The 17,704-nt window shown below is 39.3% G+C and overlaps 2 protein-coding genes across 2 annotated transcripts in view; one reads left to right on the top strand and one right to left on the bottom strand.

Moving 5' to 3' along the window:
• LOC111861257 (protein Wnt-4) overlaps window positions 1-17,704 on the top strand; it is a 298,516-nt gene that overhangs the window by 135,172 nt on the left and 145,640 nt on the right. The window lies entirely within an intron of this gene.
• The window catches only part of LOC111861258 (protein wingless), an 89,852-nt gene that overhangs the window by 52,947 nt on the left and 19,201 nt on the right, over window positions 1-17,704 (bottom strand). The window contains exon 2 of the mRNA XM_023845674.2: window positions 3,464-3,726. Coding sequence (XP_023701442.1) covers window positions 3,464-3,726 — 263 coding nt within the window. The remainder of the gene's footprint in view (window positions 1-3,463; window positions 3,727-17,704) is intronic.

The following is a 17,704-nucleotide window of genomic DNA, read 5'->3' as shown; positions in this document are numbered from 1 at the left end:
GATACATTTAAATTGTGTGAATGTGCCCACATTAAGAATTAAAATGACAGTATGAAAAAAACGAAATAACAAAAAATAAAATTAGTTAATAACATCGAAAGATAAATAAACACAATATCTTAACGTGATCAGACCTCACATTTTGATTTCAATCACCGCTTACCAAGTTACTGAAGGTCTATTATATGTGATCCTATTTTTCTGGAGAACGGTAAAACTAATGGCAGTGAAAATATAATGTCTATTGTATGTAATCCTATATTTCTGGAGAACGGTAAAACTAATGGCAGTGAAAATATAAGGTCTATTGTATGTAATCCTATATTTCTGGAGAACGGTACAACTAATGGCAGTGAAAACATAAGGTCTATTGTATGTATTGTTTCTGGAGAACGGTAAAATTTATGACAGTGAAAACAGAAGGTCATAAATTTATGACATTGCCACTTCACTAATGAGAAAATTACCGTGCGTCGTATAAAGTGTGTTGGGTCAGTACAATTTAATTTCGCACATTATTACAATCTTACGAACAAAAAGAACTCAGTCATTTAATTTCTGATTGCCTGATTCGCCAGACGCTGATATAGAATACGCAAATATAAATATTACCGGAATTATATTTAATCTCATATATTGTATGGCATAAAATTATAACAGAAAAGAATTGTCCTTAAGGGTCATTTTCAAACATCAGTGTACAGAAAAGGGCTGTTTCTTTGCTTCTTTGTGTTCACTGATTCTACCACTAGTTTGAGACCTAATCATTGCAGAGTAATGAAAGATGAGAATCCAGAGTACAGCGTCAGTGTATGGGATGTACCCAAACAAAGGAGACAGGCTCTGTGTTTACAGGAGAGGGGGCACTATTGAAGGATACAAAGACGCATTTTGTATGGATTAGTGGTATATATGTTTCTACGTGACACAAAGCACAAGATAAGACTGGCGACATCATCATCCTTCCGGGTCTCTGAATCCTTTGATCTGTAATGTTTGTTCGAACATTTGAAATCTATTCAAATAATACGCTTTATTTTTCCTATCTCTACGCAATGTTTTTGCATGTAACTTTTTCCTTGTCCGGTTTTTGTGAGGCTGAACTATCCGAAGCCCTGAGGTCTCAATAGCCACGTAAAATGTCAATTCACAACAACACAACTTCCAATGAACATCCATTTACATAATAAGGGGGTGAAATATTAGTACCCATTACAGGACAACATTTGGACAATAGCAGGATTAGTTGTCACAATTGCCCAAGCAAATCCAGTTTTACTTCAGAACAGATGTTTACTTTGCTTGTAGAACAGATGGACGTAAGTCTGCCTCTTACCCTGTTGCTTTTATTCTTAAAGTTCCTGTACTTATATACTCGTATCTGTGGCCTGATTTCTTACAGCAGTTCATTTGCCAAGAGGTTACACTACCCTTTTCAGTGGGAACTGAAATAAGCATTGAACAAAATGCTATAAAATTGTAAACATAATTCTAGAAATATCTACAGTTCATAAATTCAGTAGTTTTAACCCTTATTGAAAATTATAAGCAATGAATTTTCTTCGTAGCTTCTTTCACAACATGTAAGACCCGATCAAAATTTTGGAAACTGTGTAATCAAAACTCTGAACCGGGATAGCGTAGTCGTTATAACGACTGGCTACGGACTGGATGACCGAGGAGTCGGAGTTCGAGTCCCGATAGGGTCAAGAATTTTCTCTTCTTCATCTCGTCCAGACGGGATCTGGGGCACAACCAACCTCTTATCCAATGGGTGCCGGATGATCTTTGAAGGGAGTAAAGCGGACGGGGCATGAAGCTGACCACTCACCTCCAACTAGTACCGGGGTCAAGAAAACGTAGATCTATGCATCCACTCCCCCGTACGTCTTCATGGCGTGGTGTTTAATTACTTAAGCACAGAAATAACTTAGTAATCCACAACGCAGAACACAAAGTTGATGAACGGTAATTTTTACAGCATATTAAGCTTATATCCGACCTGCCTACAATATCCGATTAGCGATTTATGTCATCACTCACTCACTCACTCACTCACTCAAGGAGCTGGGCCCTTCTTGAGGAGCCGCCACTTATGCAGTTACTTAAGAACTTCCCAACATTTTATGGAAGCCGAAGGTTCATTACCGTGTGCACAAGATCCCTTCACTGGTCCATATCCTGAGCTAGATGAAACCAATCCATACCATCCCATTCTATCTCTCTAAGATCCATTTTAATATTGTTCAAGCACCTACTTTTTCGACTTCCTAGTGGTCTTTTTCCTTCCTGCTTTCCTGCCAATATCCTATATGCACTCCTCCTGTACCGTACATGCAGAAATTCAATAATGGCTTTAAGTGAAGTGGGGTTTATTATGGGTCACTATGGTTGAAAATTGAAATTTATCACCGTGAAACAGTCAAAATTCTCTGCTTCACACTGATTTCTTTCTTGGTTTACTCAGTTTTTAATTACTTGGATTTTTCGTCCCGAACGTCGATTGACTTTCAGCGGACTACACGTTGTCATAGCCCAGAAGATATGGCGCTTAATAACCACCTCTGTGATCTCTGTGATCCTCTAAAAAGTTCTCNATATAGTGTCGTATTTGCTCCATGAAATAACGGTTAAGCCACAGAAACAACCGTTTCTAAGTAATACACCCACGCAACGATGGAACAACAGTGTTATGCAACCCGCTTCTAGTCAAACTGCCCGATAAACACAATTCCCCGCAGGCGCTATGACGTCACAACCCAACAGTGCTTAGCTATCACGACACTTAGTTTGCTGTGTGGTCTGCGCTACGCAAAAGTAGAATGTGTTTTCTGCGTTGCCCGTGCCGCGGCTATATAACACGATTCCGCTTGCGGCTAAGAGGAGCCCAGAGGATTTTTAGTTGAATCCCGAAGTTCCAGAGTGATTTGTAGTGCTAGTCCCTACGTTGAGATCCGTTGCCAGGAGACGACTAACGAAGACGGAGAATATTACTGCATGTGCAACGGTGAACTGGAAAGTGTATATAAATCAGCGATAGTGTTGTATTAATTGTAATTAAGAGAGATTGTAAACGAAGTGCTAATAAATCCACTTATCCGAACTAGAACTCGTTATTTTCGTCACGCCTATTTCCATACACGTGGCAATATGTCTCGAAAAAGACTTATGAAGACAGCGTATCGGACATAAATCATACATTTTATTTATTGGAATATTTCGGTCTAATATATAATTACCCAGTCACGCCCCGCATTTCCCCACAAAAGAATATGCATCTTCATATAAACGTCCTTTATTCTTTATGATTTTAACGAAAGGTGGAAATTTCCTGCAACTTCTAGCAAAAGTCTGTCGAAGAGTTAATTGCTGATACTAGGTTACAGAGATATAATAGAGATTACGTTTATAAATATACATACTCACATATACCTATACACAGCCTAGAAAACTATGAACTTACCTCTGTCAACAATTTTTCCAAACAGATTTTTGCCACGGAGAAAATTTCTTGTGGAACAATTCCATCGCCGGTTACGAAACTGGAACTGGCATTCTTGAATGGCCTGGTTGGCGCCTTTGGCAACTGCTACTAAGACGCCGGGGTTCTCCCGAACTAAGCGCCTCTGCTTTCGCCGGAGTATGAGGTGAACTGCTGGGTCCATGTAGAGCGCTCCTGGCGTCTGAGGGAGTAAGTTGTTGGGTTCGCCGGCTTTAGCAATGCCCCTGAAACAGAGAGACCCATGACCGTCAGGGACATTCAAGTTCGCCTGACAATCTTTCCTTTATTTGTTTAATTATTTCAATTGATAACATTAAGCTACAAAGTGTGACGTGTTACAATTACCCACATAGGTCCTGAAACGTGGATGTCGTGAAATGAAGCTTTCGTAACTTATGTGCAGGCATTGTCGAGATATCCGTGTGGAAATATTGAATAAAAAAACCACGCTCATAGCAGCTTAGCTACGCTCTGTCAGGTTGCTTATTCAGTGTGGATCACAAGTATCACAGCTAAGACCATCCAACGTTTAGACTCATAATACAAGTCGTCTGTCCACATCGTGATGTTCCAATCTCTTAATGCTTAATGTAATATTAAAATACACCGAAATGTAATGTTATTTTTTTCCTATATTACCTAGATAATACCCCAGAAAATTTTCCACTTACTGTCACACTAATTTAGTAGGTAGGCTGAAAAGTAATGCACACATGCTTGTAGAGCGCGAAAGAAATTACCTTCAGAAGCGCTCCAGGTGGCATGTGGAAGTAACATTCCCCCTCAATACGCATGCGCAGGTTTTAGGTCGTTGCGTTCATCCAGTGTATTTCGAGAAGCGGAAGTATGGAGACGTGTTCTAGTGCTATGTCAACGCGAGTTAAACAGCGTGCTGTTATCGAATTTTTAACTGCTGAAAAAGTGACTCCTACTGAGATTCATCGTCGTTTAAAGGCTGCTTATGGCGAAGATGCTGTTGATAGGTCTACTGTAAATCGATGGGCAATAAAATTTCGTAGTTGCGAGACTGGAAAAGCCATAACTGTTGATGAAGACGAAGGAGACGACTTTCTTTTGAATATTGTGACGGGGGACGAGTCATGGGTCCATCGTTACGACCCGGAAAAGACAGGGCGCTGAATATCGACATCCGTCTTCTCCTCAGGCGAAAAAGTTCAAAACACAACCATCCGCCAAAAAACTTCTTTTGACTGTGTTTTGGGATGCTCACCGAGTTTATGTGACCGATTTTCTGGAACGAGGGGCAACGGTAAATTCTTCTTAGTACATAAAGACTCTAAAACACATCCGGCGTCGAGTTTGTCGTGTTAGAGGCAGCCTGGCGTCAATAATCTTGCAACATGACAACGCTCGTCCACACACCTCGCGCGCAACCGAAGAGGCTCTGCGAAACCTGCAGTTTGAACCGATTCCACACCCTCCTTATTCCCCCGATCTTGCGCCTTGCGATTTTTATTTTTTTCCTCTACTCAAGAGAGACCTCAAGGGTAATCATTACACCTCGGACGATGAGGTGAAGGCAGCTGTCAAGTCCTGGATTCGAGAAAAGTCGGAAGAATTTTTCAGTGACGGAATGAAAAAACTTGTTACACGCTGGGAGAAATGTGTTAGCCTTAATGGTGACTATGTTGAATAATACATATATGCTTTTGAAACTTAAGAATTGTACTTTAATGTACTTTTTGCCCGATCTTGCTATTTGTTTTTCTTCGCGCTATACAAGCATGTGTGCATTACTTTTCAGCATACCCACGTATATCATATTGTGGCGTGCCGCCTAAAAGTCGGAATATCTGAGTTAGAGTGGGCTTCCATTGGTAGACAACAGATTGTTATCCCGTCCATGTGTTTAACAAGCCGTTGTCTAGTAATGGACGCCAACTCTTACTTAGATATTCCGACTTTTAAACTGCACGCCACCACCTCTGTGGTCTAGTGGTTAGAGTTCCTGGCTACAGATCCAGAAGTCCGGATTCGATTCCGGTCGCTACCAGATTTTTTCTGATAAGTAGTTGGTCTGGAACGGGGTCCACTCAGGCTCGTGATGATAATTGAGGAGCTATTTCAAAGAAACAGCGGCTCCGGTCCGGAAAACCGAAATTTACGGCCGTGGGGATTCGTTGCGCTGACCTGTTGACACCCTCTATCTGCTAAATTTGGCACTATCTTCGCCGACCAGCTGCGGTCGCTCGGTCGGTATAGTTCGCTTGCGGAATAAAACCACGGGGTTTGTTTCTATTTGTTTGTGTGTGTGCGTGCTTGCGTGTGTGTGTGTGTGTGTGAGAGAGAGAGAGAAAGAGATATAAATAGAGCTGCGAACTTCATGATGTTCGCTATGTCTTCTACGTGGTACTTAGATTCATAAGCTGATTGAGGAAGAAGGAGATATTTTGAGAGTATTGTAGAACAGGGAGGAAATTGCTCCAGCCATATTATTACTATAAATTGAGTATCTCGCTCACCGCAGAATAAAATGATTACAATATTCTTTATGTAGAAACAATTAACTTAGAAGAATCTTATTCATTACGATTTGCTTTACGTTGGTAATGGACTGCGAAGGCAATTTATGAAGTAATATACGCAGTGTGTGTAAGGGAAGTGAGCAGAGGCTGTCTTGCTGTTGTAATGCTTGCTATGGTATTATGCAGTTTTTTATCTTCTTCTTCTTCCTCGTCATCTTGTTGTAATCCTTATGATTGGGATAATGGGCACCTGTTGTCTGAGATCAGTTCTGGAATGTGCACGGTAACATGTGGAACATTTGAACTCCTTTCTTGCAGAGACCATAACAGAAATTTAAAGCAGAATAATGCAGAGATAAGCCTTACTAACTCCATGGAGCCTAGCTCTTCTTGAGAAGTAAAAAATTACGTAAACACTCAAGAAATTCCTAATATTTTGAGGAAACTTAAGGTTCATTGCTGCGTTCACAAGAGCCCGTCATGTCTCTAACCTCAGCCAGATAATTTCAGTCCACATTTGTTTTCTCTAGGATTCTCACATCTGCGTCAAGATCTCTCTAGTGTTTTTCTTTTCGGTTTTCTTATCGAAAACCTATATGAATTCCTCCTCTCACCCATGCGTACTTCATGCCCTGCCCAGCTCCTCCTCCTTGTCTTGACCATTCTAATTATCTTTTATGAACATTACAAGTTACGAAACTCCGCACTGTGCAATTTTCTTCAGGCACTTATTAATTCTCCTCCCTTGGGTCAAAATATTCTCATCATCACATACTTTTCATAAATCATAAAGATTATGTATCTGAAATACTAATTCCATGTAGCAAAACCCTCCACGAGAAACTAATAGTTTTCCAGCTAATCATGAAGTTCTCCGTATTTTAAGGACTACAAAGATTCATTACCGTATTCACAAAAGCTCGCCATTAGACCCTATTCTAAGCTAGTTGAACATATCCGACATTTTCGCATCATAATAATTTAAGATGCAATTAATTGTTTTTCTTCCACAGGTATTCGGACCACAGTTTTATCAACATTTCTCACATTCCCCTTGTATGGTACATGTTTCTCCTCTTCGTGCTCCTTAATTCAATAGTCGCAATAATACCTGGTGAAGAGAACAAATTAAAACACGAGATAACCATCTTTATATTCAGTGATGCAACAGTCTACTTAATCTGGTCTGCTTTGTGATGTAAATTGTTTATTTCGAATTTAAGATAATAGCTGTACGAAGTCGGAGCTCTTCTCTAAGTAGTTCTGGTAATTTGCGTTGCGTCTAATTACATGGCGATACAGCAAGATTCACGGTGACTGAAATTTTGTAATCCTCTTTTCAGTAACATAATCAGGGAGGTGTCGGTTTTACATGAAAACATGCAGCTATGTTTTCAACTAAAAGAGGTAGACCTTTATGCCCCTTACGTACTGATAACTGAACCTTAAAATAGTTGTAATTTTCTAACAAGAAAATCTGTTGCACACATCTCCTTGTGGATGAAATTTGGATCTACATAGATTTATTAGCTAAATTTGAAATGTTTTAACTTGAATTATGGAACACAGTACTACTGAAATCTATAAATTTCCTAGTAGAGCAAATGTAACAAAATCTAATTTCGAAATAATATCGGGATGTGATATTGGAAAGAAGCGTTAAACCGGAAAACATACTTTGCAGGAGAAACGGGTTTGGAAATGACCCATTCTTTCGTGAATTATTGTTAACATTTTTATATTTAAGGGTCTATTATTATTGTTTCTTTAAGATGATATTTATAACCTATAGAATTGGCTTTGAGGTGACGTCTTATACGAGTATTCAGACGTACTCTCTTCGAATCTCGACCAGGGAATCGGCTCCCAAGACTTTTTTGTGGATTTTCTCAGTCCCTCCAGGAAAATGTTGAAATACTATATAGCTTGGCTCATGATTGCTTCCTTCCAAATTTCTTCTAATTTATCACTTAACTGTCACCCTTCCATTCAAATATATATTTACGCTGTCATAAAATAACACAGAATAAAAGAAAGACGATTAATCGTACGTAGTTAAAAGCAAAAATAGAAGGTACTAGACATTGTTTTGGATTGTGGCAGAATAACCGTATGTAAATTCTGTCAAGTTCTGTCTATTAATAGATCTACACACTTATATCTATGTACATTATTTTTATTAATATTGAACTCACTGAATATTTACAATATTATATTTAAGCATCCTGTTGCACTCTATACGATATATGATATAAACTCCGTCCTAAGTGCAACAATTTATTGTAAGTCTTAAAGGTAGTAAAGATAAGTGGCGGCACGCACACACACAGGAAGCCTACACAGAATAACACCTGAACAGTGCTGAAAACAAGAAGTAGCCGCTGCAGCACTATAGACGTGGGGCGAATAACCCTGAGAATTTTAAATTTTAAATTGTAGGGGGAAAAAAATTTAAAAGAATTTTTAAAATTGGAACTGAAGATTTTAAAAGTGCCAGTTCATGAAGGTCAAAATTGACGTGTGTGGGTGACAAAGATGAAGTACGAATCAGACAAATATCAGCGAATTAGATCCTGTTAGCAGCGACGAAGGGAACAATTGGGAAGACCTGTATGTTTTTAGTTTTAAACTGGGTGCGTGTAACAGCTACGTGAGTGTATACACCTGATGACGGCCGTTTGCGGCCGAAACATGTAGTGTAGAAGAAAGCAAGACGAAAGACCTACAATATATTGTTGCACTTAGGACGGAGTTTATATCACTGAATATTATTAAAATATTTTCCAGGTCTGTTTCTTTACCCAGGGGGTTCCCTCAATTCAGGAAGCCAGGGAGTTCTGTGGCGCTGTTATTCCATTGTACTCGATAACAGATCACGTGAGGTCTTGGTGAATCTGTGATTCGTAAGTCAGTGAAGTTTAGTGAAGTAAGCGATACTTGTCGTCATATTTTTCATGCGATGATATAATGGATAAAAATAACGATTGCAGTGGATCGCACCCGGGCGGTGCCATGTTCCGCTATGACAGCGGGTGACAAGCACTGCTTTGCAGCGTGTCCGTCATTTGTCACCATTCTCTCCGCACCTATCTCATCCTGCGCCAGACCTTGTTCCCGAGTGCTCTTTTTTCCCCCCGTTGAGTCAATAGGAGGAAGAGTTATGTTCGTGTACATCGAGAAATAACTCGACCAGCACTCTTCACTTGGCATTCAAAAATCTACATGGTGTTCTTTTTCTGGTCACATTATAGAGTAACAGCTGTAGCTCATAAATTTGCGCATTAGTAATGCACAGGAATGCAATATAAATCTACTCCTAATTTAAAAGGGTAAATATTATTAGTGTGATGAGTTTTAGGGATCGCTTCTGTGGTCTAGTGTTCAGAGTTCCTGGTTACAGATCCAGAGGTCCCGGGTTATATTCCCGGCTCTACTAGTTCTTCTGAGAATTAGTGGGTCTGGAATGGGATCCACTCAGCCTCGTGACGTTAACTGATGAGCAATTTTAAGAAAATAGCGGGTCCGGTCTACAAAACGAAGATTAACTCCGTGGGGATTTGTTGCTCTGACCATGCCATACACTCTAGCCACTAAAGTTGACACTAACTTCGCCGACAAGCGGTGGCCGCTCGGTCGGTATAGTTTGCTTGTGGACTAAAGGCCACGGAGTTTATTTTTTTATGGGGTTTAGGATGGGATTATGGAAGAATGTGGCACATTTGGGAGAGTTTAGAAAAGTATATACAAATTCATTCAAAAATTCTTAAGGGGAGAGTGCACTTTCGTAGGCAGCGACAGGGGGCAAAACTGACCCTCCCTGCTCCTGGATTTTTATATAGAAATCAAAATTGAAAGAAGGAAATTAACCAAATATTAACACAAAAATTGAATTATTTTTTTAAAGATATGCTATTCTATCATAAACGTAAGTTACTATGGAAAAACACTGAAGAAGTCACGGTGACATCCACTGTCACCTGGGACATTTGCTTATAGATGGACGGCTGATATGTCCTACAGGAATAAATTGTAAGGATGTGGATTAGAAAAATCTGGCTCGGGATAGAGACTACTTGGGAACAATTGTGAATATGACAATAAAATATCTTGTACCATGAAAGCCGAAAAATTTTTTGATTCGTTTAGTAACTCTTGGCTTCATAAGGAGGAATATACTCCACCTATTAAGTTAATGAGTCTTGAAATATGAAGCACAGACGTTTAAAGAGCATGTCACATCGCCCACGAAACGCTGGGTTACAAATCACGCTGATGTGTGACGTGCATTTTCTCAGTCACTTCAAGTACTTGAGGCTAAAGTGGCCTCTCTGTAGATGTTTCGATTTGACTGCAACCTACTGTCAGTGTTTGTGCTACAATTCAGAATATCTGTTTCATATTTCATGTTACTCTTAACAGGTTATTTTCATTATTTACGAATAATAATATACGAGAAACTCGAATTCGACGAATCGAGTTCTTTAAGAAGAGTTTAATAGAATTTATGTGTATTCAAAGGCCATCTCTCTTTAAAGTTTCAGTGGCTCTGATTCTGTGACGTCATTCCGCTGAAAGATTAAATCTGAATTAGGAATTTGAGCGATACCTAACGGCATACTACTCGTTCATTATGAGATTATCAGAAATTTTCCTTTAATATTAATGACACTTTAAAGGTCAGTAAAATATGGGCATAAACGAAATGATTTTATTAACGCCAAAGAAACAATTTAAGTACATGATTGAATGATTTCTGTATAATGCACAATACAGCTTATTTAATACTAATATCACAAAACCTAATGTAACAATTTAGGCCCAGGTATTTCTTCAACTCGTCTCATCGGAACATTGCGGAGAGAAAGTTCCTTTCGAATTCACTTCACAACAAGAAACATTTGTAAATTGCTATTTTATGACACTTGGATGTCTCATTGGCTCGCTAATGTGTCTTAAAATATTCCACCTTCAATAATACTTAAGAAAAAAGAAATGTAGGAAACAAAACACTGAACAAACTCCATCCACTTCAAACAACTTTCTTTTCAAGAGTGAATTTCCCCATTGTCAACTGCAGACGACAAATGCCATCAACGGATCCTCTCACTAGACCGCTCAGGCTCTGCTGACGTCATTTCCTTCTACACATCAGTGCTGCACTAGCACACGTATGGTTGTACCTTCTGTTGTTATGCCTGAAATTATACAAGAATTGTATATTTGTTTTTAGCTTCATTTCATTCAATTCGAACTCAGGTCCCTAAATTGGTTATAGTACGTAGATGATATTACACCACTGTTATAATGGGTGTTGCCCATTGATACAATTTAGATACACGACGTTTTGGCAATTCTTTACAATTCCGCTATAAGTTTGTCATTATACTAACCTTTCCTCTAATTCGTTTAAATTTTCTACGTTGTTAGCAAGGAATTGAGCCGACTTCTCCCTCTAATCACTCATAATGACGCCAGGATTTTAGGTCCCCACAGAGGCAATTGCAGAGTATTCTATCTTCTGGTACATAATTCCTTGTAGTCAGATGAAATTCAACCCAAGATTCCGAGGAATATTTGCAACTTCTGCTTGTTAAGTGTTTTGTGCTGCCTTCTTTCTTGGGTTACTCTGCGACCCTAAACATAAAGCCGATGTCCATTGATTGGGACTAGCTCTTTCTAACGGGCCCAACTGAGTAGGTACATCTTGACCCATCCACCTGAGGACGGAGACAGATCCAGTCTCCGAAACGTTGTGGTTTTTTGTCTTATATATACCAGACGATGGATAGAGTCCAAAATAAGCCTTATAGTTCTGTACGGCATACACCATCTTCAGAATCCTTTAAAGTCTATAAAGCCGATATGTTCCTCCGAAACATTGCTTGACTTTACCCGGTCTATACGGCGTTATGTCAGAGAAGAAATAGCTATTTAATCTTGATCGTTCTCCTACATCCTCAACCTTCCAAGCAATCTCGTTCCCATAGATTTGCTTCTTTCTTCCAACCAGCTTCTTTCAATCTTCTGTATGTTACTACCAGAGAAAAGGGCCACTTTGGGATTAAATGTGAAAAATTCCTCCATATACTGTTCTAATTTCCAGTCATAATAGTAACTCGGTCCTTTCGCGTCCCAACATTTTTAGTACTCTTTTTGGGGGAGTCGGGTTAGTGAAATCGGTACAGTAACTGGCTACGGGCTGGAAGACAGAGGTGTCGGAGTTCGAATCTCGGTAGTGTCAAGAATTTCCTCTTCCTCACATCATCAAGATCGGTTCTGGAACTCACCCAGCCCCTTATCTAGTGGGCACCAGGGTCTCTTTCCCGGAGGATAAAGCGACCATGGCATGAAGCTGACCACTCACCTCCAACTAGTGCCGAGGTCAAGAATACGTGGATCTATACATCCACTCCACCATACGTCTTCATGGCGTAGAGCTTAATTAGTTAACCACAGGAACAGCTGTACGTTTTAGCTCTTACTTTATTTTCGAGCATGTGTAACTGAATTTGATGCCGCTAATGTAAGAGACCATGTCTCAAAATGATACAAAATAAGTTGTAAAGTTATTGTTTTGTATAACTTGATCTGTAATTCTAAAGTGGATAACACTTTTTAAATGGAATGATAATTAAGATTTCCAGAATTGATTCTTCTTGTAACTGTAGGGAAGTCAACGCTTAAAATATAAAGATGTATCGAATTGGAGACTAGCATATTACTGGCCCGTCATGCTGCTCACGAAACAGTGTTTGGGAGATGTGATTGACTGTTGCTGGGACAATTGATGGTTGCGGCCACCCCGCTCCACCGACGCGCGTGCGCAGCATGCGGTCACGTTTACTGCAGACAATTCTAAATAAGGCGGAACAATAGGTATCATATTATTTACTTTGCAAGAAATGAATTCTGGTATTCCCCGTAAGCCATACGTGTGTCGCGCACCACTGCACGCATTAAACAGAGCACGTACAAGGCACATTACGAAGTATAAACAAGAATTCAGACAAGTTACACTGCCCGAGCTGAAAATCGAGGTGAAATTAATGGTGAAAGAGCATAGAGGCATAACGCACATGAGCAACTTTTTCCTTTTGCCCTCAATGTTCAGTTTCACTGAGTTCGTACACAAGTACTCAAGGATCATGAATCATTGTTACGTATCTCAGATAAATAGGTGCTTTTGGCGATTTACTTGTAAATATTTGGTACTTTATACTTCAGGGATCGTTAAAAATATAATACATACGAGTACATCCCATATAATGTTACATCAAATCAAAGGAGACGAGATGGAAGGGGTATGTAGCATACATATTTTAGTTTGGAAATATGAAGGAAAGAATTCATTTGAGAGCTCTAAATGTAGATGGGAAGATATATCTGATATTAAAGTTGCTCCTAAATAGGATGCGTGTGTTTAGAGTGGATTAATATGGCTCAGGATAGGGAACAATACTTGTTCTTGTGAACGCATAGATGAAACTTTGGGGTATCCAGAAAAGCAGGGAATTTGTTAACGAGCATAGCAATTTTTATTTCTCTCGCTCCCGCTGTGGAGCATAGTGCTGATTTTTCAGTTTCATTGATTATTTTTACAGACGGAAGGACTCCTTGGACGAGTGACCAGCTCGTAGCAAGGCCTCTATCTAAACACAGAACAACACAAACACAGAATAACAGCATACACACACCAAACATCCATGGATTGTGTGAAATTCGGACTCACGACCCTTGCTTCAGAGCGAGCGAAGACAGTAGATGCCTTAGACTGCTCGGCTACCGTGACCGGCGCCAGCAACTATTAGTTTCTCAAAATTACCCCGCTATATGAAGGTAGTAACAGTTGTGTTTCAACAAAGTCGTTCTAGTTTTGCCTAAAGAGTGGATTTTTGTGAATCTAATGTGGTAGCTTAATTGGTTGAGGCACTCTACTACAAGCCGGAAGGTCGGGAGCTCAAATCCCGATGAGGTCATTGGATTTTTTCAATTGACCTAATCCTTCAAGCCGCACTATGGCCCTGGGGTCGACTCAGTCTCTAACAGAAATGAGTACCAGGAATATTCTTGGGGGTAAAGGGCGGTCGGCGCGTAGGGCTGACAGCCTTGCCGCCATCTATGAGCCGACTGTCTAGAAAATGTGGGAACCTCGACATCTCACAAACCTATGGGCCTCCACGGCCTGTTACAGGGATACATTTACTTTTTTTTAAATGTGGAGACGACTGACAGATTTTCAAAATATTTACTTGGGTTTCATGAAACGAAAACTCTTATAACTGATCAGGACAATAGCAATTTTTCAATAAGTATCTAGCTCGAACGCCTTGTTGGGTAATCTGTTATACTACTTGTGCCTTTTCGTGTTTTTCTTCAGTGTCTCAAGTATAATTCCATTATCGTACTTTCAAATAAGCCTCAAATTTCTCCTTCTTAAATTTTTTATTAAGCGGCGCCATCATTATATAATCTATATAGTCCTACATATGAAACGCTGCCCTTAAATAACCTAAGAATTAATCATATATATATATATATTACATATACACAATTCAAAATAGTTACGTGGGGATAGGAACTTCTGCTTCGTGTCACGGATATGTTTTCAGTCATCACAAATCAAAAAGAAATAATATTCGGTCTGTGCCTATCTGTGACGTGTTACTATATCATAAATTTGTAATTTGTTTTGTAATGAAGCATACTAAATACTGACTAACGAAGTTCATTAATGAGCATGTGTAACGAGATCAAGCAAGGAGTAAGAATGTTGGAGAGGAGAAAAAAGTTAATAATATGTTAGCGTGTGCAAGAAGCGTATAGACAGCGGTGCTATGCAAACAATTTCTAGGCAACGGATCGGGAAACGCGCCTCTACAATAATAAAATTGCTTCTGGAAGCGCTATGTTCTCTTCGGTCCGTACAATGTAGTTATAAAAAAGAAAATTACTGCCACCTCTTCAGTTGAGTTCTGCAAGGGAGACTGAGAAGAGTTGACTTTATGTGTGCTGCAGTTAAAGTAAGACTGTTATAATTACTGTGCTAAAATCCGTTGCCAGGATAGGACTAGAGAAGTCTGAGAAGACTTAATGTGTGTTAGTGATTTTTAAAATTTGCAAATCAGCGATAAAGCTGTCATTACTTGTAGTTTCAAGTGATGTGTATAAGTGGTGAATAAATCTATTCACCAATTCAAACCCTGTCTATAGCCACACACTAGAAACGTAACAATATTACAGATAGAAAATCAGACTGTACAGGTATATGGTGTGAACATGTCGAAGGAACGGACCAGATCCGTACCACGAAGAGAGGTTCGAATTACGGTCCATGAGGGAAAGGAATGCTGGAAGAATTAGACTGAAGATGACGGGCTGACGAAAAGATATTTTAATAGAGACGGACGGATCATTAGACTCTGGGTCTAGTCCTTCAAGTAGTTGTTCACGATGATGGGGCGTTTTTGGTAAGCCGCGTGAGTTAAGCGTGGAATTCTGGTGGAGTTTATTTCGTTGTTCCTTCAATTCAGATAATTTATTCTTGAATACAGTTTTAACATTCACATCAGTTTCGCAAATTTAATCAGATACCGAACTTGAGTTTCAAAGTACAAGAATATTTACTCTCAAAAACAGAGCAAAATATTTTACGTAATTATAATCTAAAAATACGCTACTAAAGCATAATTCAGAATATAAAATTTCTGAGCTAATTTTCTTCTATGATTTGTCGCAGTGAATTTTGACAGATATATGCCGACGTTTCGGAGTAACATCTTGCTCCCATGTTCAGAGTCCAAGGCTATCAGAATAGACATCATCACATTCAAAACAATAATCTTCATAGTCACTTACTTAATTACTTACTTACTTATGGAGCTGAGGCCTTCTGGAGGAGCCACCAATTCAGCAGCTACTCAAGAATTTCCCAGCATTTTATGGAACCCGAAGGTTCATTACCGTGTTCACAAGAGTCATCCACTGGTCCATATCCTGAGCCAGATCAATCCAATCCATACCATCCCATCCTGTCTCTCTAAGATCCATTTTAATTTAGTCTAACCATCTACGCCTTAGTCTTCCCAGTGGTCTCTTTCCTTCTGGCTTTCTCACCAATATCCTATACGCATTCCTCGTCTCCCACATTCGTGCTCCATGCCCTGCCCACCTCATCCTCCTTGAATTGATCATTCTAATTATACTTGGAGAAGAGTACAAGTTATGAAGCTCCTCATTATGCAGTTTTCTCCAACCTCCTGTCACTTCATCTTCTTCTGTCCAAATATTCTCCTTAACACCCTCTTCTCAAACACCCTCAATTAATGTTCCTCCCTTAATGTCAGAAAGCAAGTTTCACACCCATACAGAACCACAGGCAAAATTATAGATTTCTTTATAGTCACCACAGTCAGAATTTCAGATCCCCTGTGAATATATAGTCATATGTATTAGTGACTATAGTCAAAATTGTCACGTGTATTAGTGAGTATAGGTGGGGTTTGGATTGGTGAATAGTTGTATTGACCACTTACAGGTCGGAACTACAAATATCTATACCACTATTGCTGATGTCCACACTACAAATCACGCCACACTGTCTTCTCAGTCTGCTTTCACAAGTCTTTACTTGGTTACAGCTTTCAAAAATGGTTGTTCCTCTACAATATATTCACTCGACGTTTCCTGATAACGAATCTTAGCAATGAAGATCCTTCCTCTTCCGTTGCCCACTGGTTCACTCTCCTTAACTGAATCCTCAACTGAACTATAATTGCAATTATAATACTGTTAAGACATTTGTTGTCTCGAAAATTGATAACTCGAAAGATGGGTCCCCAACTCGGAACACCGAGAGTGTTTATATAGGATTTATAAAACTACACGAAAGAATATTTGATGTCATAAAGGCAATCTTGAACACTCTAAACGATTTCAGTTCACGTGCAACAATAGAACTGAAGCTAATATTTTTAAATAGCGAACATCACACTTATTATTTTCTGTAAGAAAATTTTTGTTACTGGAGGCCAAAGCCCAAATATCTTCAGAGAAGCAGATAAAACAATGTTAATTAAAAGCCAGCTGGATTTGCTAGAGCATAGGAGAATTTTACTAAAGGGACCAAAATTTTTCACTTAATCTAATCAACCAAAATATACGTCTATATTTATGCCTTGGAAATTAGTCATATATAAAATTCTTTTAAATACTATGAGCCATACGTTAAATTTATTCACCATTATGGACTGATTGTCACCAACACTTGATTCAAGAAGCCAAGGAGAAGAATTTACACATGGAAGGCACCTGGGGATTGGAGGAGGCATCAGCTGGACTACATCCTTGTGAAACATCGATTCAGAAGTAGTGTGAAGGATGTGAAGACGCTTCCTGGGGCAGATATCGACTCTGACCACAACTTACTGGTTGCCAAGTTTCGAACCAGGTTGAAGAAAATTAAAATATTTCGAAAGCGCAGACCCAGATGGGATGTGGAGAAGTTATATGCTCAAAGACAAAGCGTGCAAGAGACCCTAGAAGAGAAACTCGGTGCAATTGAAGGTGAAAACGGAAATGCTGAAGCGCAGTGGAACAATATAAAAGAATGCATGTTAGATACTATCAGTGATTTGGTTGGTAAAGTTGAGAAGATAGCAAGAAAACCATGGGTTACACAGGAGATGATGAGTAAAATGGAGGAGCGAAGAAAATGGAA

This window comes from Cryptotermes secundus, unplaced genomic scaffold, assembly GCF_002891405.2.
Source record: "Cryptotermes secundus unplaced genomic scaffold, Csec_1.0 scaffold68, whole genome shotgun sequence".
Taxonomy (NCBI): Eukaryota; Metazoa; Arthropoda; class Insecta; order Blattodea; family Kalotermitidae; genus Cryptotermes; species Cryptotermes secundus.
This window is presented reverse-complemented; position numbering and strand designations above follow the sequence as displayed.